Genomic DNA, 20,870 nt, shown 5'->3' on the forward strand with positions numbered 1-20,870 from the left:
GCTTCAACTATTTACACGGTGTTTTGCTAGGGCTACCCAAACATTAATTAAAGAAGGTCCCTCCAGGCCTGTTTATAACAGAAAAGCAAAGCGCGTGACACTGTTGTCCCGCAGGCACTACAGGAGCTGTGCGTGGCAGGGAGGACCACATCCTGACTCCCCACCTGCCCCCTCCCACTGCCCCCTGCCACGCGAGCGAGCTGCGGCCCCGTGCCTGCAGCCGCGTGCCTGACGTGGCTGCCCTGGCGTGCAAACTCCTCTGGGCTGAAGGAGAGAAATCCCCCTTCTTCAGCCCCTCCGTCCCAGCCACGTGTAGCGGAGCGCTTGTCTTCGCTGCAGTGCACGGTGCCCGCGGGGAGAAACCCCAGTGGTGCTGGGGGCTGCTGCGGGTCCCAGCCTGACCTCGCACTGGGCCCTCTGCGCCGGATCCCGTGCTGCGCTAAACCCACCCGGCTCCAGCAAAGCAGCTGCACATTGATTTGATGCAAATCTGCTGGTACCTGCATGAGAGCCTGGCGCTACAAAGCCGGGAGAGGAGCTGGGAAGAGGAATCATAGAATCACAGAATCATAGAATCATTAAGGTTGGAAAAGCCCTCTAAGATCATCGTGTCCAACCGTCAACCCAACACCCCCATGCCCACTACACCATGTCCCTAAGCACCTCATCTACACGTCTTTTAAATCCCTCCAGGGATGGGGACTCCACCACTTCCCTGGGCAGTCTGGTCCAAGGCCTGACCACTCTTTCAGTAAAGAAATTTCTCCTAATGTCCAGCCTAAACCTCCCTGGAAAGCACAAACCCTGGAAAAACTAAGGAATAATCCCAGGTAATTGACCTCTCGCTGAAGCCACCCAGATCAAATGCAAGCGCCTTCGCGTTTCTGTTCGGTATTGGTGCCGCCTTCGGGCTGTTCCCAGTCACTGCGTGTTTCCTGGGACTCTCCGAGGGTCACCAAAACTTCTTCTGCTGCTTCAGTAGGGCATTCTGCTTCACAATTCCAAGAACAGCATCGCCTGTAGTTACTACAGGTAGGCAGGAGAAGCTGTGCAAGGACTTGAGCCTGCAGTTAACGTTCAGAGCTATCCCAGGCACACCCAAACCAGTCGAACGTGGCCAACAACCAGGACAAGCAATTGCACGGAAATGAATCTCCAATTCATGTTAATAGCTCCAAACCTAAAGTTGCCAGAGGCTAATTAGAGAAGCTTTGAGAGTTTGAGGAGTAAAATTATCTTAATAGTTTAACTGTATAAACACACTGACTCATTACACTGAGGGTGGAATAACTGTCTCCTGAGCAGCGTGTCCACCTGTAAGCCAGAGGCTGGCTTCTTCTCTGCACGTTTGCCTTGAGGTGGGGAAATCTGCATGAGAAGGAAACGAAGGTGATGGCTCTGAGGTGTGATAGCGCTTTGCGCTGGTGATACTTTGCTGGTGGGATTTGCAGAGCTACTTGCCCACCTGTCTGTACTCCTGTACATACTTATTTATTTAAATATTTTGTACTTGTTTATTTATTAACATATATTATAATATATATTTATATATAAATACTATGTATTTATTTATAAGCCACCTTTTTCTTCCTCAACTGAGCATTGCTTGGCTCCATCTGGAGTCAGACCTGTTGCCCATGCGCTCTCATGCACAGCGAAGGCCGGATCGACTTCAAGTGAAATTCAATACACGGTGTTTGGGAGAGGAAAATTGTCCGCTGTAGAAGACATGAGTGAGCGGCACGTCCCCAAAGAGGCCCGAGAAAGCCTCTGCCCCCGGTGCGGTAGCAGTCAGGGCGACAGGGGTCCTGTGTCAGAAAGGGCTGCTGCCGCTGCTGCTGCGTCTGGACAACTTTGGAGATCAAACCCTGGAAGGGCTGAAGATGGTCATGCATGAAAGGAAGGAGACCCCAAAGCCAACCAAACCACGCTTGGCCTCTGCAGGGAGGGGAAGACAGAGGACGACAAGAACAGCAACTCCTTTATGTTATCTCCTTGCAGCTCTGCGATGATGTTTACCTGGAGAGCTTCCACCAGCCAGGAGCCACCATCCCATCCTCCTGCAAGCACCCCTAGTTATCCACTCCCCCTGCCCTGCCTGGGCTTTGCACCTCGGATAGCTGAATACCAGCCTCTCGGACATCTCATCCCAGCTCGAACGTCGCCACCAGCCTGCAGTGCATCGCAGCCTTCCTCCTCCGAGCTTCACCCTTCCTGCCTTCACAGGACAGGGAGTCAGAGCCGTGTTGCAACCCAGGACGTTTTGTAGGGCAAGCAAACACGGGAGGAGCTGTGCAAAGGCGGGGAAGGCTGCAGGAGCACCCATTTCAACACCAGCACCTCCTCCTCCCTCCCCTTTTCTACCGACCTCCTTTCACCTGCTTCCCACACCAACATAAGCCTTTGTGACCTAAATCACTTTTTTTTTGGTCGTATTCTACACAAAACCCATCCACCCATTTAACAGATTTCTCAGAAGGTGAGACCTTACGTGTCTTGTGACTGGGGTAGGGGGGGAGGATTTTTAAGCAGTGCCACTAAGAAAAATCATAGAACAAAGGAAAACTGGAGTTCCAACCCACAACTGCCTGCATGGCTCTTATGTGAGGGAATTTGCCGCTTTGAAAGCCTGGGAAATCAGTCAGAAGACGTGCTGGGAGTACAGGAAATGACAAATGAGTCTCTTATCAGACCAGGACAGGGAGACAGGTGAAAGGAAATTTTAAGCTGCGAAAAATCTTTTTTTCTTTAATTTATTTTCCCCTATGACATGCAATGAACATGCCCCAGGAATTCCCGAAGGCCAAAATACATCGAGATTCAGAAAAAGACTAAGCAAGACACGGACAGCAAGAATACCCAGATTCATTAGAATTAATGGCAGTAAAAATGTCAGCAGGTATATTGAACTCCCCGCTTCAGGGTGCAGGAAACACTTGAGTCGTCAGACCCACCAGGAGCGGGGAGGAGGAGGGTGGGGAGCAGCTCCAGCTCCAGCCCTTCTCCAGCCTCCATCAGAGGTTCCTGCGGCAGAAGGATGACGTGAGGTGGCAGACAGCTGATGTGTCTCGCTTTGGTGGCCCCTGTTTGGACGCGGAGCCCGGGCAGAGCCCCGCAGCCACGGTCACCTTGGCAGTGCTGCCGGGTGCTTGCCCCTGGTGCAGCAGCCGCCCTCCCGGTGCAGGGAGCAGCACCCTTCCCTGCAGGGAGATGTCTCTTCCCAAGCGGCACGAGAAGTTGCCTCTGCACGGAGGTCAGAGACGACACATCACCCTCGTGCCCGCAGCGGGGGGAGAGGTGTCCACGTTCAGTTTTGGGATGGGTCTACTGCTAATGAAAGCCTCTGGCTGGAGTCTGGGAGTAGAGATGGTTGGTACTTTCCCAGTACCACCCCTAATGGGAAAGCACAGTGGAAGCACAGTGGTGCTGACACCAAGACTGTTCCACTCCAATAGCCCCAGGGCCTCTGTTTTCACTCCTTCTGTAACAAACTTGGAAGTCCTAATACGCCAAGCCCATGAGGCTATTAGGAAAAAAATGGTGATGGCTTTCTGAGGTGCTGGAGAGGATCTCAACACAAATTCAAGCTCCCAGCTACACTTCTCCTTTGAGCTTAGACAAATCAATTAACCTTTTAGTGCCTTTCTATCTTACAGAGAGGATCATTGACTCCTCCTCCTTCCCATCCCTTTTTCCTCTCGTCTATTCATGGTGAGCACTTCAGGGCAGGCTCTATTTCCTTCCGTAAGTACAAACCTTCTCCAGCTCAAGGCGCTGCTGAAACCCTGCTGCTATCGTAAAGATGACATGGGATCAGCAAAGATGAAAAACCCTTTCCCTGCCAGGAGCAACAGCGAGGAGTGGGAGAAAGCCAAAAGACTGTTACCTCTGTTCATGTCTTAGGGAGCAAGAATCTCAGGCTCTGACCCATTTTTGTAGATACACCCACTGTGAGTGCTGCCTTGGCTTGTCTTCGTGAAAGAAAACCTGGCCAGATTCACCATGTGCAACTGCTGCAGAAGACCTCCCCTCTAAATGAGCAGAGGATGCCATTTAGCTACGGGCTGCTGGATGGACTTTATCATGAGGTCCCAGTGGTCAGCGGCTTCACTCGCTCTTCTCTTCCCCAGGGTGGCCTGTCCAACGAGATGCCTGGGGTCCGAGTCCGCTTCATAAATGGAGACCAGGACCGTGCAGTCCCACGCTGGAGGCTCAGGCATGTGGAAGAGGAAAGTCTCGTTGAAGATGATGAGCGGTGTGTGGGCCCGTGGCCTGGACTTCTGGTGCTTTTTTCTGTGGTTTCTGCAGGAAAAATCTATCCTTGCATATACATCTGGGATGGGGAAGAGAAAGGAGAAATGAAACGTTGGGGTATCCATGTCTGTCCCAGATCTGGGCATCTCAAATATAGACGTAATACCGCATAAGGTAGTCATGCTGGAAAAGGGTTGTGTGTTGATTAGAGCTGAATATCGCGACTCTTCAGGCTTGATCCCACATTTCTCAAAGCTAGCAACAACACTTGTGCTGGCTTCGGTACTGCTGGAAATCAGACCACTTGGCCAAGGCAACCACATCTTGGTAGGTACATAGCTAGTAGGACCACACCATCCTATAATAGTAGAGCATGATTTAACAAGGACTACCTCAGAGTAGTCTCTGTAGTTGGGGAACAAGCTCTGAAGTTAGTAGAAACAGGGTGACGGAGGAAAGGATTTACTGCTGCTAGCCCTGTAAGTGCTTATGCTAAAGCCAACGCCTGCAGCAAAGCTCAGAAAGAAACAACAGAGAGGAGCCTTTGCAATTGCTTTGCCTGTATTTAATTAGCAAAATGGAAAACAGTGGCTTTAGAGGTACAGGCGAGAAGATCTTTTGAGCATTTAAGGAGGAGTTCAGCCCAGGAGAGACCAGCTCAAGAATTCAAAGTGTGCTGTGCTTCTCCCAGTCCCAAGGGGAAACCTTGGGCATACAACTAAGAGGGAGAGCAGGACATAAAGCATGGCAAGCAAAAGGGCTGCCTACTTTCTCTCTGTTTACGTGCTGAGCACTACAGAAGGAAAATGGCCGGATCTTCCCTTCCCTCCATTCCTCCAACTAGCTGGATGGTGCAGAGGAGAAACCCACATAAGACAAGAACCCAAAATTTGCAGCGTCCTTGTGTTGTGCATCAAATGTTGGGTTACATGAGAAAAAGGTGGCTTTACCTCAGCCTTCTCAGGGTAGGAAGCTATCTACAGCTTATCTGCAATGCAGAGCATCTCTAAGGCTGCTCTCAAGTGTCCATGGCCTCAGAGGGCCACCTCATCAGTGAAGACTGAAAGGTGATAGTGATGCTCTGGTTACATCCCCAAGGAGCACTGTAGCATCTCTGCACTGCCCCCACCCCAAGGCATCCTCAAGAGGAAAAACAAGTTGGCTCTATACTGAGGGCAACAGGACTGTGATGAAGTGTGGTCTTCAGGTCCCTGCAGAGCAGAGAAATGGGATTCAAGTCCTGTGACAGAGGGAAGAGGAGTGGAAGGCATTACCTAAGAGAAGTAGCTGGGCGTTTCATTAGTGTGATGAGCCAACAAAAGCAGTTCCCATGTCAAAACTCACGGGATCTAACATCAGACGGCCACCTTGCTGAAATGAGCTGGGGGCTGTGCACCCGCTCATGGCAGTGAGCAGCAGATGGAGGCAGCAAGGTCAACGCTACCAAGGGAAGGTGGTTCTTCACGGAAGTGTCGGTTGGTGTGGAAGTCCCTGCCACAGGGCGCTGTGGATGCTAAATGTTAGCATGGGCTTGAGGGGAGACCAAGGGAGTGCAGGGAGGAGAAATCCACTGGGGATTTCCAAATACACAGAAGCCAACCCCAGCTCAAGAAATCTCTAAGCCATGAATTGGAAGAGGCAGGGCGAGGGAGGGAGAGTATCACTTATGCCTGTCTTCTTTCCATACTACTTTGTCCTCTGTCAGAGACAGTCGCTAGGCTAGACAGACTTGTGGTCTGACTCGGCAGCGCTTGTTGGGCTGCGACGGGCATGCAAGGGACCTTTCTCTCCAACACCTCCCCATCCCTCCGGGTGGTAAGATAAAGGTAGCAGGCAGCAGAATAAAGACTGGAGCAGCAACAGCAGCAGGTATAAAGCCCTTACTCTTATCTGCAGTGCTTCGAGGGAATGTAGTTTTTGCCTTGAGCAGCCCGACCTCTATCCTCTGAGAGATGGGAAGGCACTTTAGCGACACAAGCACTTCTCCCACAATGTCCTGTGAAAGGCATATGGGCACGTGGTGAGCACAACCTCTGCAGCCACCAAGGCCACACGTCAACCCTCCCGCATGAATGTGTTCTTGGGGCCTCAGCAACAGAGACTGCAGGGCCACCACACGTCCTCTTCAGTATTTTTCTTGAGACTGAATTTTACCTTTTTAACAATTGCCAGCATCCGCCCTTTATTTGTTCAGCGTGGCAGTTTCCCTTTCTCCTAGGGATGAATGGAAGAGCCCCTGTTCTCCTGTGTCTGGATAACCTGGATGTAAGGGTGTCTTCCGAGTTTTGAGTCCCATCAAACATAACTGCATGAGGTGGTACGGCACAGACTACACCCACATGCATCTGTGCTAGTTTTATGGTACTACAGTACTAATTCTTATGGCACCATGGCATTTTTTTCCGGAGGGCCACAGGAAGCCCCACAGGCTGTAGACTTTGCCACATTAGGGCACTATGAGAGCTAGGTCTGGAATTAAATTCATGTTGCTCACATTTTACATCAATTTCCCATGTACAGAGAATGAAGCGATGTTTCTTACAAACAGTAATTGTTCAGGTTGCTGGACTTGAGATGCCACTTGTTCTCTGTTATAAAATACACTACTGTCATCAGCAACCACTTAAAATACACCTCTAACATTTTTAAATTGCTATTAATTCCTTACTGGAACACATGTCTTCATTTTGGGCCATCAGTCTCTTTAAACAAACCAAATGGCCACCAGCGTGACACCAATGCACAGTGAACTCTGTGGGTGGAGAAGGGAGAAGGTGCTGCAACACAAGCTTGGTCATCAATACGCCTTTATCCTTCCCTGCAGATCTCACCTTTAAGATGCAATTTCAAACTCTATCCCTGGAAAGCCCTGTCTTCCTGCAGATCCTGCCTGAGAAGTGTGCTGGGAGCAGGAGAGTTCCACCATGAATATCACACAGATGGTCTCCAAGGGTACGGGGTGGGGATTTCTCATTAATACAATGAAGGGATGGCTGTATTGACATGCAGCTCCCTGGCCACCGTGTGGGCACACAGGGCAAAGGCATGTGATAGACTCATCACCTTTGTGTTCTCCTGCAGCTCTTCACATAAAACCAGGCTTTGGGAGGCCTTTAGCTTGCTCAGGGTGACCCTGACTTCTCCCAGCACAGTGTTCCTGGAGTATTTGTCGAACCGTTGAACCTGCGGGAGAGAGGGAAAAAGCGTGTCCGTGGGGGTGAGGTGCAGGATGGAGCTGCGCCACAAGTGCATCCACACGGACCACAGCCGCACCTCATTCAAGGAGCGCTACCTGCCTTTGGGGTCTACTTTCATGTGTTTCCATTCTCACCCATGGGCTTTTGGGGGCGTCAGGGTTGGGCTGTCATGAGAGCAAAGAAGGCCCATGCCAAGGAGAAAAATTCAGATGCTTTCTTCCACTGGTATCACCTGAAAAAACTCCTCTGCTATGCTTCCACCTCTGCTAACGCCCTGCTGCTCTTGGACATCTGCCTACTGGAACATCAAGCGGCATTGCCTCGCCCTGTCCCCTTTCTCAGACCAGCTCCATCAGGCTGTGTGAAGGCCACGGCCCCTCTGATCTTGCTGAGTCCTGCCCTTCCTCCGCTGCCAGGGCTGGCTGGAGGGGTGGGCAGGTGCTGGAATCCCCTGCGCCAGGGCATGTCCTCTGCAGCTGCCCACACTTGCTTCATGAATCTTGCTTCATGTTTCTGCATCAGAACTGGTGTGGCCAGCAGGAGCAGGGAGGTGACCGTGCCCCTGTACTGGGCACTGGTGAGGCCGCACCTCGAATCCTGTGTTCAGTTTTGGGCCCCTCACCACAAGAAGGACATGGAGGTGCTGGAGCGTGTCCAGAGGAGGGCAACGAAGCTGGTGAAGGGCCTGGAGCACAAGTCTGATGGGGAGCGGCTGAGGGAACTGGGGGTGTTCAGCCTGGAGAAGAGGAGGCTGAGGGGAGACCTCATCGCGCTCTACAACTCCCTGAAAGGAGGTTGTAGCGAGGTGGGGGTCGGTCTCTTCTCCCAAGTAACAGCGATAGGACGAGAGGAAATGGCCTCAAGTTGCGCCAGGGGAGGTTTAGATTGAACATTAGGAAAAATTTCTTTACTGAAAGAGTGGTCAGGCCTTGGAACAGGCTGCCCAGGGAAGTGGTGGAGTCCCCATCCCTGGAGGTATTTAAAAGACGTGTAGATGAGGCCCTTAGGGACATGGTGTAGTGGGCATGGGGGTGTTGGGTTGACGGTTGGACTCAATGATCTTAGAAGTCTTTTCCAACCTTAATGATTCTATGATTCTATGATTCTGTGGAAGCTTGGGGCCATCACTGCATGTGCCCACACATGTCTTCAGTCCCCAATTTGTGTCCCCCCTCCACAGCTGTTTCTCCAACATGTGGCTCTCCAGCATGCGACCGTTTCCCACGTCTGGTCTAAGCTCCCTGGCTTTGCTGCCTGCTACCGCAGGAAAACTTAACAGCGAAATCAAAGAGGCTTTGAAGTAATGTGCGACTGGACACTTGTCAAGGAACATGAGATCTGTAGCAAGATGTGGGAATCACCATTCAGGTTCAGACCTACAAGCCATCTACTCCACTGATGTCTTTTGGAATAGCAATTGCTGGCTGCTCCTGGGAGGGAGCAAAACCTGCCAGAGACCATTGAAGGATTACGTGCCCCCGGGAAAGCCGTCTGTCCCTGGTTGGTTGCACCTCTAGCTAACACCTCGAGACCTGTGGGTTTGTACCGACTCTGCAGTGCTGGTTTGTCTTTATCCTGCTGCTAGTGCAGCTCCTGCTTCTGGGTGATCCACTTCCCTCTGCGCCCCGCTGAGCTCCTGGGCACCAGGGTGTAATGTGGCAAGGGCTTCAAAGTACGACGACTTCAGCTTCGAGCCCTTTCTTACTGCTGGCTCGTGGTCTCTGCAGATCACTGGCAGGGAACAGTCGGTTGAAAAATTCGTCTGCTGTGGATTTCACCACTGCTGTCCTCTCAGCGCACATTTCAAATCCATCCCCGTCTAGAGGATGTCTCACAGCTGCCTGTGCCAAGCCATGCTGTTCGCTTAAAATCCCTGGGCATTCGCGGGTACCTCTGCCGTGTCACACCTGCACTAGACCCAAACAGCTCTAAATGAGGCAAGTCAGCAGCAGCCGAGCCAGAGTGACAAAGAGTGAGGGAGAAGAGGCTAACAGGAGCTGTAGGCTGCTTCTGCTCACCACGTTGTCTCCCTTAGAGCTGGCTCTGCTCTCCCCGCGCCGTATGACATCCCGCAGCTCACCCACGGCAGCGCCATGCATTTACCCCAGGCCTCAGTTTCTCTGCCGCATCCTGCTGCAGGACGCTGCATCCAAGCACATTTCCACAGGGAATGCCTGTGGCGAGGGACGGGAGAACACAGAGCACCGGGAAACACAGACTTCATGGAAATCAAATCCCCCCCTATACCAATACTGCAGAGCCCAAAAATAAAATGCCCAAGAAATTAGTAGGGCACCCCTTTGAAAGCTGAAGTGTTTTAGGGGTTCTAGGCTTTCTGACCCTTCTGGCTGCCAATTGGCAATCTTGATCTTATTTCTGTTGCCAAAGGGCCAACCTCCCAACTGTCTGAACTCTGAGAAGACCCGGCGACTAACCCCCTTTGTGTTCCTCAGAGGGGTAAGAGAAGGAGACATGTCCAGAAGCCATTGCACATTTCTCCTCTGGTCAAGGCACCCTTCTTTATGTCTACTGAGTTAGCTTCCTTCTCACCTCCAGCTTCAGGGTGCTCTCCTCCACCTCAGCATCCTGCAGGGAGCAGACAAAGTGGTCCCCAAAGGCTGGCCTGCTGCAGTTCTTCACCACCTGGCTTTGCCACTCCTGGACCACGCACTGGAGCCCGGGGATGTGGGATGGGACCTGCCTCAGCAGCCGGACCCGGACGGCGGACTCAGCACACCCACGGCTGGGCAGCCCCCAGGCCTCCAGGCCAGTCAAAAGCAGCTCGCGTCGCTCTCCGCAGTAGAGGAGGGAGAACCTCAGCGTGCCCCGGGAGCGGGGCAGGAGCCCCGAGTCGCCGCTCACGCTGCTGAGGTCCTCGGTCCTGCTGGAGGAGGAGAGGAGGCACGTGCACGGCTCGTCCAGCTCCGTTCGTAACACCTCCACCTAAGGAAAATGAGACAAGAGGAAAATAGAGATATGGGTCTTTTATAGTCTGGTAGTGTTGAACTTCTCCCCTGTTCCTACAACGGTAGGAAGAGAAGAAGGTGTGTTTAGACCTGGTGCCTTCGCAGTAGAGCAGGGGACCCGGGAGGGCTCGTGCGGCACCGCCAGCGCCCCGCGCGCTCCCCTCTCGGGGCGGGTCGGCTCGCTGGCGTAGCGCGAGCATCTACTCTTGGTTCAGACCGTGGGGAAGAAAGAGCTAGAAAGAGCCTGGCCTCGCTCGGGAGCCCCGCGTCAGCTCAGGCGGGACAGCGAGCGAGGTGCGCAGTGAGCCCACGGCTGTGCTGCGACCGGGAGGGCAAGCACAGCAAGGCAGCTGCTTCCCTCGCCCCCCGTCGTGCCGGACGGGCTCTCTTTCAGCCTTTTCTGCCCCTCTTGCCGTGCTTTTCTTTCTGGCGTTGGGTCTTCTCCTAATTAGAGGGGAGCAGCTGCGACCCTCTAATAGCCATTTTGTACGTAGCAGCTGCCGGTGGTATTTTGGTGCTGGCTCCGCTCTCCCGCTGCTGAGCCGGCTCTCCCCCGCCACGGCGCTGCGCAGCAGGGCTGCGTGCCTGGGCTTCCTCCGCTCGCAGCGAGCCCCGGCCAGCGGCGGGAAGGCCACCAGGAACTTGAGGAATCCATTTTACTGGAAACCACTCCCTTCTCTGGAGGGGGAGAAGAAACTGGGTCTCTTCAGTCATGGGGGGGGAGAGGGAATGGGAAAGGTTTGCAATTGCTTCTTTTCCAGTAAAAATGTAAGAGACAGCTAAAGGAGAAGCAAGTAGAAGTCAAACTTTTGATCAAGTGAGAGGAGAATTTTTGCAACAGTTTCCCCAGGAATTGCTCTGCCAGAGTTTTCATTTCCCTCAGCAACAGACTCCATAAGCTCTGCAACTCTCCTTACCGCACCTGGAAACAGGAGCAAAGGTCCCTGTCGCACCCTGTGATACCTATCTGCTGTGTTCTGTTGCTGCCTGAAGAGCTGAAGCATCCCAGCAGCCCTATTTATGAGAGGTCAAAACCTGAATTCGCCATCCAGAACTTACCCAGGCTACTTCTAGTGCCCTCTGGGAGGCTGAGGGGCGAGGGAGGATGGGAACGCAGTGCACGGGCGCTGTGGGTGGGCTGCAATACCTGTAAAACCACAGCAGCGGGGCTGGCTGCTGACCTGATGCATCAGCGCTGTGCTCCCCCCTTCCCTGTTGGGTGTCTCTGTGACTGACTCGTCCTGCCAGGGAAACAGGGACGAGTGGGCGTGTGGCCCTGTTACCATACGTGAAGAGTTTCTGGTTTAAGTGGAAGAGCAATATTTTATTTTATATAGAATGCATTGCATTCTATTCTATTCTATTCTATTCTATTCTATTCTATTCTATTCTATTCTATTCCATTCCATTCTATTCTATTCTAATTCTATTCTATTCTATTCTATTCTATTCTATTCTATTCTATTCTATTCTATTCTATTCTAATTCTATTCTATTCTATTCTAATTCTATTCTATTCTATTCTAATTCTATTCTATTCTATTCTATTCTATTCTATTCTATTCTATTCTATTCTATTCTATTCTATTCTAATTCTATTCTATTCTATTCTATTCTATTCTATTCTATTCTATTCTATTCTATTCTAATTCTATTCTATTCTATTCTATTCTATTCTATTCTAATTCTATTCTATTCTATTCTAATTCTATTCTATTCTATTCTATTCTATTCTATTCTATTCTATTCTATTCTATTCTATTCTATTCTTATTCTATTCTAATTCTATTCTATTCTATTCTATTCTATTCTAATTCTATTCTATTCTATTCTATTCTATTCTATTCTATTCTATTCTATTCCATTCCATTCTATTCTATTCTAATTCTAATTCTATTCTATTCTATTCTATTCTATTCTATTCTATTCTATTCTATTCTTATTCTATTCTAATTCTATTCTATTCTATTCTATTCTATTCTAATTCTATTCTATTCTATTCTAATTCTATTCTATTCTATTCTATTCTATTCTAATTCTATTCTATTCTATTCTATTCTAATTCTATTCTATTCTATTCTAATTCTATTCTATTCTATTCTATTCTAATTCTATTCTATTCTATTCTATTCTATTCTATTCTATTCTATTCTTATTCTATTCTATTCTATTCTATTCTTATTCTATTCTATTCTATTCTATTCTATTCTATTCTATTCTATTCTATTCTAATTCAATTCTATTCTATTCTATTCTAATTCTATTCTATTCTATTCTATTCTATTCTATTCTATTCTTATTCTATTCTATTCTATTCTATTCTTATTCTATTCTATTCTATTCTATTCTATTCTATTCTATTCTAATTCAATTCTATTCTATTCTATTCTATTCTAATTCTATTCTATTCTATTCTATTCTATTCTAATTCAATTCAATTCTATTCTATTCTATTCTATTCTTATTCTATTCTATTCTATTCTATTCTATTCTATTCTAATTCAATTCTATTCTATTCTATTCTATTCTATTCTATTCTAATTCAATTCTATTCTATTCTATTCTATTCTATTCTATTCTATTCTATTCTATTCTATTCTATTCTAATTCTATTCTATTCTATTCTATTCTACTTCGCTTCTCCCTCCATTCCTTCCAGCCAGAGAGTCTCTCTGTGTTTGTTTTCTTGCCTTTTTGGGTCTTGTTTTCTACCGGACTGTCAGTCAGTCCATCGCTTGACCCTGGGGGGTTTCTGAACATGCGGACGGCTCTTGACTTTGCCCTCGCATCAGTGCACTTGCCTTGACATCTGCATTGCTCTGTCTAGCGGTGTCGTGCAGAAGAGGCGGCGTTTTCTTCCCCCAAATGCCGTTCTCTGCCTTTATCCTAACCCAGCCGTCACTGTGACATCTCTTCTCTGTGGGCATAAAGAAAAGCTGAGTAAGCACCATCCAACTTGGAGATGATGACATTTGGAGATGATGATGGGAGTCTTGGAGTGGGATTTTCATTTGGTAGTTTGTGAAAGCCTTTAGAGAGCCCAGAGTTTAAAAACCCCTCGGGATCCTGTCTCCGGAAAGCAGAACGTTTAGATAGGGTACCCCGAAAATTAGTGCAGTGGATGAAGACACTGCTGTCACAGTCTTACACTCACATCGGCTTCAGTTGGTGCCCGGCCCTGTCCTGGAGGGGAGGGTTAGTCCAGCTGGGAAAGATCCCGTTTCTTCCCCCAACACCTGGGGCGTGGGTAGGAGGACAGCGGATCCAATGACCTTGCTCAACCTCTCTTCCTGCAGGGACAGTGCTGTCACCAGCAAGACCTTGTTACTGGGAGCTGCTGAAGGGACCAGTGTTAACACTGCCATCACGCCGGTGCTGGCACTGCCCGCCTGGTGTGAACACCGTGGGTTCAGACCTGGGTGTGAGGGACTGAGCCGTAAAGCACTTGTCCCAGAGGCTGCTTGTCTGGGCGAAGAAGAGCATGGGAGCGGCCGCGGGGCCACGGAGACCTCCGGTTTGCGGGGGCTGCGCGTGCGCAGGACTCGGTTGGGTCAACTGAAGGTTGCGAGAGACCCCGCAGCCGCGAGGAGCCTGTGCGCACGCGCAGCCGCCTGAGGAGCGAGGCCGGAGCCACGTGAAGCGCACGCGCATGCGCAGGGATGTAGCAACGTGCAGGTACGTGCCGTGGCCGTGGAAACTGCAGCCCCGAGGGAGGATGAAGGGGGCTGCCCAGACAAGCCCTGGTGTGACCGCCCGCCGCCGGAACACCAAAGGACTTGGACCCTCGGGACGCCGCGGATCCATGGTGGTGACTATTCTTGCAACTCTATCCCGAATGCTTGCTTGATTTCTGTCTTTGTTCTAATCTATCCTATCGCTAATAAATTTAACTTTTGATAATAAAAGTTGTTTAGGACATTTGAAATTGGCGGCATTTGACCTTGTTTGTGTCTTAAATTCAATGGTATCGAAACCTCCCCCGCCATTGGATCGGGACACTGGGACAGCCTTGCGACCTGCTTACAGTAAAAACGCATCCTGGAGCAGTCTAGCAAAGCTGTGCTCAGATGGCACTCGGGCCTGATGCTTCTGGACGGAAGAAGTGGGGCCAGCCACGGTCATGGCTTGTGACCCGGCACACCTGAGAAGGGAAGAGGAGGAAGAGGCAGCTGGGAGAGATAATTTATTTTATTATTTTATTTTATTTTATTTTATTTTATTTTATTTTATTTTATTTTATATTTTATTCTATTTTATATTTTATTCTATTTTTTCTTTTGTAAAAGCCATCCAAGCAGGGTGGGGTTGCTGAGGCTGGGTGACAGGAGGCTGGGAAGAACTGCGGACAATGAGGAAGAGTTGGTAGGCCTGGCATCACCTGGGGCATGAGATAACAGTTGGGCTGGAGAGGACAGAGGAAGCCGTGCTTATGTGTCTGGCCCGGTGAAGAAGCAGCTGGCTCGTAGCAAGGCTACGACGACTGTATGGGCAAGACGTGCTAGTGGGATCCTGTAATGTGGGGCTTGTTTCTCCCCCTTGCAGGTAACAACCAGGAGAGGCGACCTGCCCCGGTTTCCCACCTCTTGCCTTCTTGCACACAGAGCCAACTTCATTTCAGCAGGAGGAACCTGCTCCCTTCCCTGTCTCGGATCAGGTAATGGAGATCTTGGACACGCAGCTGGCCACAGGGTGACTATGACAGAAGTGGTGGCAGCTGGAAGCATAAAAGCTGAGGACATTGCTCTGCTCCTGTGTTTGGTCCAGGGTGGAAGGTGCTTTTTGAGAGGAAAGGGTAGCAGAAACACAGGCTCCCGGTGGCTGCTGAGCACTGTTGCCCAATACTTACTTTTTCCAGTCCTGTTGCGTTTCTGGAGCTGACACATCTGGCAAGTTAAGATGGTCAGGGCCACCAGGAGCAAGAGGATGGCTAATGCCAAGATCCCATACTTCCAGGTATTGGAAAAGGGCATCTGTAAGCTGTGCAAGTCGAGCATGACAGAGCTCTTCTGTATCATATCTTGTTCCTCTGCGAGAGAGAGAAGGAAGGGCTCAGCACGGCCTCTCCACGCTGCACGAGCCAAGCAGGAATAGGTCTGTACGCACAGACAACCTGCAGCTCAGACCCACACGTACAGAATTAGTCTCGTTGCCCTCACAGGGACTTGTCAGTAACGTTACTTACCTGTGCTTGCGCTCCCAGCATCCGCATTATCACAGATCTGTTCTCGTCATGGCCACGCAGACAGGCATCTGCTGGATTGCCCGGCTTTTGTCCAGAGCAATTCACAAAGCAGCTTATGGTCTTCCCAGGCGAAAGGCCACTAGAAATGTGATGCACCTGTGATTTTCCCGCAATTCTTTTTTTTTTTCAGCCTGCTTCCTTGCCCTCTACATATCACTGCTTCACAACGGCTGGCTGCATCCTGGTTACCTCCCTCCTGCTTACTGCCTTCTGGCAGCGCCTGCCAGCAGGTGCCTGGGGACACCAGGGTAAGCACCCGATGATACTTTCCCCCAAAACGTTCCTCCGGCCTCCTGACGTATGCAGCTAAGGGCCTTACTTGCTTCTGATAAGTCTCGGTGGGTTTTTTTATTTATTCATCCAATTGCCTTTTTAAGCTGTGTCAGATGCTAGCTTCCACAGTATCCTCTACCAAGAACTTCTCCCACCCAACGCAAGAACTGCCATCTCCTTTAGTTAGCTGACTTCTCACACGATGGTTTAATTTGTCATTGCCTAGATCTTGAACTGGAAAGGGAACAGCGGAGAGTTGTTTTCTGTTTACTCCTCCAGACACTCCTGGTGTTAGACCTCTCTTCTGTCCCTCGGCCACCCTCTCCCAGGCTGAGTAGTCCTAGCTCAGCCGGTCATTCCTCCTACAGAAGTTGCTCCAGATCTCTTCCCAACTTTTTTCCCTTTCCCTGAGCCTTATCTTGCTCTTCCCTGCAACCACCAAGGGCCAAGTCTGTCTGGGTCACCGGATCTGGCTTGTAGGGTTTGATCCAAAGAAGACCCTTTGCAGGGTTACGGGATCGGCACCCGGCTGGGTCGCTGTGATGGCACCGGCGTCTGGGAGTTCACCAGCTTGACTTGCTTACTGTGCTGATGAGAAACGTGCTGGCCAGGAGTCATGAAACTGTGGGCTTAGCAGGCAGCTTCGTCAGATACGGAGATTTTGGTGCCTTCCTCTCCGCTGCGCCTGCAGTAAATGGCCACCCACTCGCAGACCTGTTCGGGCAGCAAGACCCTCGGGGAGCTGCAGTTTGTAGAGCAACTCTGGGAGGTCTAAGGCAGGCAAAGGAGACACGGGGAAAAGGGGGAGAGACAGGCAGGAGCAGGACTGGGGTGCCCACTTGTTCCTCTGTGGGGCAGGTGTGAGAGCCTGATGGGCCTCTGTAACGGGAGAAATTTGGAGAAAGGGATCTGGAGAGTTTGTCACCTGCCCTTGGAAGGAACCTGACAGTCCTAGGAAGAAGCAGCAGCTTAGTTTGGGCTTCTGTCTGTGTTGCTTTGCTCCAAGACGAATGGTGGTCTGTTGGACTATGGCTCAGCAGAGCCTTTCATCCTTGCTTAGCCTAAGGAATCAAAATGAGGACTGCAGGAAGGGATTTGCCCTCAGGATAAGGATCCCTTAAGAGCTTTATCACCCTTTTCAGGAGAGGACTTAATCCAGCTGGGAAGGAGAAGGGGTGAGGAGCTCGTGTATGAGCAGCCCTTCCCATCCACACCTTTACACCCGGTCACCATAAAGCTCTGGTAGGGAATAGCACTTGCTGTCTTTCTTTTTTGATTGCTTAAGGTGATATTAAAACACTAACCTTGCCAGGGGAGCAAACATTTTACTCACCTCTAGCAAACAAGAGCAGCCAAGAAACAATGCCCAGCTTTGGATAAGAGCTGTTCCAAGAAATTGCTGCTGGTTTATACATCCCAAAACAAGCTTTAAAGCAGAAATCAGTTTAGTCAAACTTCCTGCACAGAAGCCCTGAATATTCATGATTTCTTCACCTCAGAACAAGTTGATGTTCATATTAGGTATCTCCTTCTATGATTTCTCAACGCTGACTGTATTTGTACCTTTGGTGCAGAACCCCATGCAACTGCTGGGGCACTGCAAAACGTACCGCCAGCAATCACTGCTGGAGATGAAGCAAGAGCAAAGAACAGAAGGTGCCTGGCAGAAATATCCTTCTGGGGGTGAGACCTAAACCTCAGCCTAAACAAACACTTCCCAATAATTTGCTTCCTGAAAAAAATGGGACTAAGAGGAGCCTTTAAAACTGCCCAAGAAATTTAACTCACTACTAACCTGCAACGAGATACTGTCTTTAGACTAGCAGAGCTTCTCCCTAGGAGGGGCCTTACAACACCACCTCCTCCTGGGCTGACCAGTCCTCACGCTTGTGCTTATGAGTCTGAGCCTCCTTCCTCGAGCAGGCCTAGCAGACCCTCAGAACCTCCAGGCAAAGACCACGGCCAGATTTCGCCCATCGATACACGTGCCCATAATGACTCCCGGCTCACCCAGCAGGTACAAAGGCACCGGTACAGGCGGCTGCCCGAAGCCTCAGCATCTGTGATCCTTGGGCGTGCTCTCAGCTCACACAACACAGGGAGACCGAATTATTGGATGTCTGTCTTGAGCTGAGGGTACCATTGCACCAGCGAGGGGAACAGCACATTCTGCCAGTGCAGAGTGGGCTCCCATCAGGACGGGGGATTTTGGAGAATCTGTGAGCCAAGGACACCTTGGCGATACCAGCTAGACCCTGGCATCCTCCTCGATAACATCCTGAAGGCAGAGGAGCCTTGCCTGCTCCCTGTAAGGGCATGAGTAAGCAAGGAAGGGACAGGAGACCTATGCACTGCTTGTCCTAGAAAAGCCTCCTGACATTGTTAACCATCACTGAGGTCTCTGTGTGGGCAGCGGACACTCACATTTTCAGATAAACTCGTTAATTGGCTGTCATTCACCTGAGAGAAGTTACTTTTAAGAACCTGCATCTGAATTACATCTAAATAAGAGCACACAGTGCAGCTGAATGTCTCCGTAACCACCACGCCTAGTCCAGCACCCAGGGACCTTGGTTAAAGTCACCTTCCCCTTGTATAAAGACAGCCGCTGCCCCCCATCGCGAAGCAAGCTGGACCGCACTAATGTGAGCAACTTCTCTGTCACACAACAGGGGCAGGACCGGCTTGGCACTGCACATGCATCCCCCTGTCCTCCCCGGGGCTCCGTCACCTAAACCGGGCTGTCACTTATTCCCCGTCCTGTGAACGACAGCCTCCAGCAGAGCAGGCACTCCTGCACACCACCGTTTGCAACTCCGCCAGTAACAGAAAACATCTCGCCCTTCTCCTCTTTTCCCAAGCCCCCCTCTAAAAGCGCTGCCGCCCCATGAGAGGGATCCCCAGAAGGAGCTCGGCTGCCCTGCTGCAGCACCAACAGCCCTGCCAGGGTCCCGCAGGCTGGGGACATCATTTTATTTCCCTGCAAAACCGAGAGGATCCCCTTCCCGGTTCCTCCCGGGTGCCTAACTCAACACTGGGCAACTTAAACAAAAATCATACCTTCAGAAACGGCGTAAAAGCGGGTCCTTGGGAGCCCTCTGAGAGCATACGCGCGCCACGCCGCCACCGATGTGGTGAGAGACTGGTTTGCTGCACTAGAAAAACAAGTTACCACCTTGCTCAGCAAGACAGGAGCCAACATTGACGAAGCTGGCTCAGAACAGGGCGTACGTGGGGAACAATGTGGTGGAGAGGCTGCTGCATAATTAACTCCAGCAAACCTGCGGAGGGCTGGTGTTTTGGATGCCCGCTTGGAAAATCCGGCTGTCAGGGCCACAGTGAGAGCTGCTCCACACCAGGCTCCCTTGCAGCTCCCAGGAAAGGCCCAGCGGGCACTGGGCAGGACACAAAGGAGAAAGGCTGAGCTTCTAGACGCTTGTAGGAGAGCATTTATAACCCCTTGCTGCTCTTGGTGAAACCAATCCATACTGGTACGTGAAGTCCTCCCGGCTCTGCAAGCCCATAAAAAGCACAGGATAAATGAGTGCTTTTCATCGGCTTTTGCTATGCAGTTGTTCTAACTCTTCTTTCTCTAGCCAAAGCAATAGGATCTCCTTTTTGACAAGTACGTCCTGTGAATGTTGGGGCTGTTGCAGCTGGATGCCAGCAGTGAATGGGAAGTCTTTGCACACACTGCTGGAGCTAGATCCATAGTCTCAGCTGTGCCAACACCATCCCATACCCTTCCAGGGCTGCCAGGCGTAAAATCCAGGAGCCTAAAGATGCTTTAAACACTTAGAGACAATGAGCCGTCTGAAAAGCAGGAGTGGTTCTCTCTTTCAGAAGATGGTGCCAAGTTACATGGAGATTACAGGGCCAAGAACTGTGGAGGGAGGTGAGAAAGGAGGTAGAACACCATCCTCCAGTGCTTTCCTTCCTCCTTCACCTGATTTTCACTCCTTACCCCACCTGGGCTTTGAGGATTTTGCCTGAGAAGCCTTGGATCAGTCCCATTCTGTCTCTCCAGCCTTGGGAGCTCCGCTTGCTCTCCATCAAGCCATCCAAATCCAGCCGGATTCCTTCCCCAGAGCACTCATTAGCTGACTCTAACCCACCTCGTTGGGATTATAGCTATCTTTGATCCCGCTGTAGTTATGAGGCATGGCTGCACGCCACGTAGCATGTCTAATTTAGATTTGCTTTGCATGCTGTGGCACGGAATGGGGAAGGGATCCCCCGGGAGCCTGCTGTGAAGAAAGCAGCAGCTCGCCACTGCAGTCAGGGCTGAACAAAACAGACTTTTTTTCCCTCTTTTTGGGAGGCGCCACAGAGAAAACTCTTGGGTGCTTTATATTCTAATTATCTCCAAGTGCAGCCTCACGACTTGATTTGCAGTTACTGCGCATTAGAGATGAGCTGATGCATCTAACGCGGCTACAAGGAGCTCAATTAGCGAAGCTACACCTCGAAGTGGGGGCGGGCAGGCAATGTTTCCTAGACAATTACAATACGCCTGGGGAGTACTTCTGCACCCCGAAGCAGAGGTGCTGTAATCATCTGCAAAGCAGAATTAGGGTGTGAGCTAAGCATCTAAGAGGAGCGTGAAACAAGGCAAAACCAAGACGTTCGGTGTAAAGACGTAAGTTAGGGTGGGAAGCGCTGGCTTGGCAGGATACCTTGGGTCTGTGCGCTGTCCTGATGACACTCTGTGGTTCTCGGGATGTGATAGTTACCGGTGAGGTGGGAAACAGCGAGCAGCACCGGAGGATTTGCATGAGTTGCTTGTAGGGTGCATGTGCAAACAACAGCTTTATTTCCCTCGGCGGATATTATGGGCCAGCCTGATGGCAGGGCAGCCCCTCTTAGGACTTTTTTTGAGTGTCTGCTCTGGAACATCTTCAAGGGCTTGAGGAATTGCCACCAATTCACCTCTCCCAC

General features: G+C 50.5%; 1 protein-coding gene across 1 annotated transcript; it reads right to left on the reverse strand.

Moving 5' to 3' along the window:
• Positions 1–4,031: 4,031 nt before the first annotated feature.
• LOC142088440 (synaptotagmin-12-like) lies at positions 4,032–20,095 on the reverse strand. Its single transcript, XM_075163822.1, has 6 exons — positions 20,048–20,095; positions 19,214–19,327; positions 10,002–10,394; positions 7,318–7,437; positions 6,139–6,250; positions 4,032–4,333 (listed from the first exon to the last, which is right to left on the reverse strand). The coding sequence occupies exons 1-6, from the start codon at positions 20,093–20,095 to the stop codon at positions 4,032–4,034; spliced, it is 1,089 nt and encodes a 362-aa protein (XP_075019923.1).
• Positions 20,096–20,870: the final 775 nt, after the last annotated feature.

This window comes from Calonectris borealis, chromosome 14, assembly GCF_964195595.1.
Source record: "Calonectris borealis chromosome 14, bCalBor7.hap1.2, whole genome shotgun sequence".
NCBI lineage: Eukaryota > Metazoa > Chordata > Aves > Procellariiformes > Procellariidae > Calonectris > Calonectris borealis.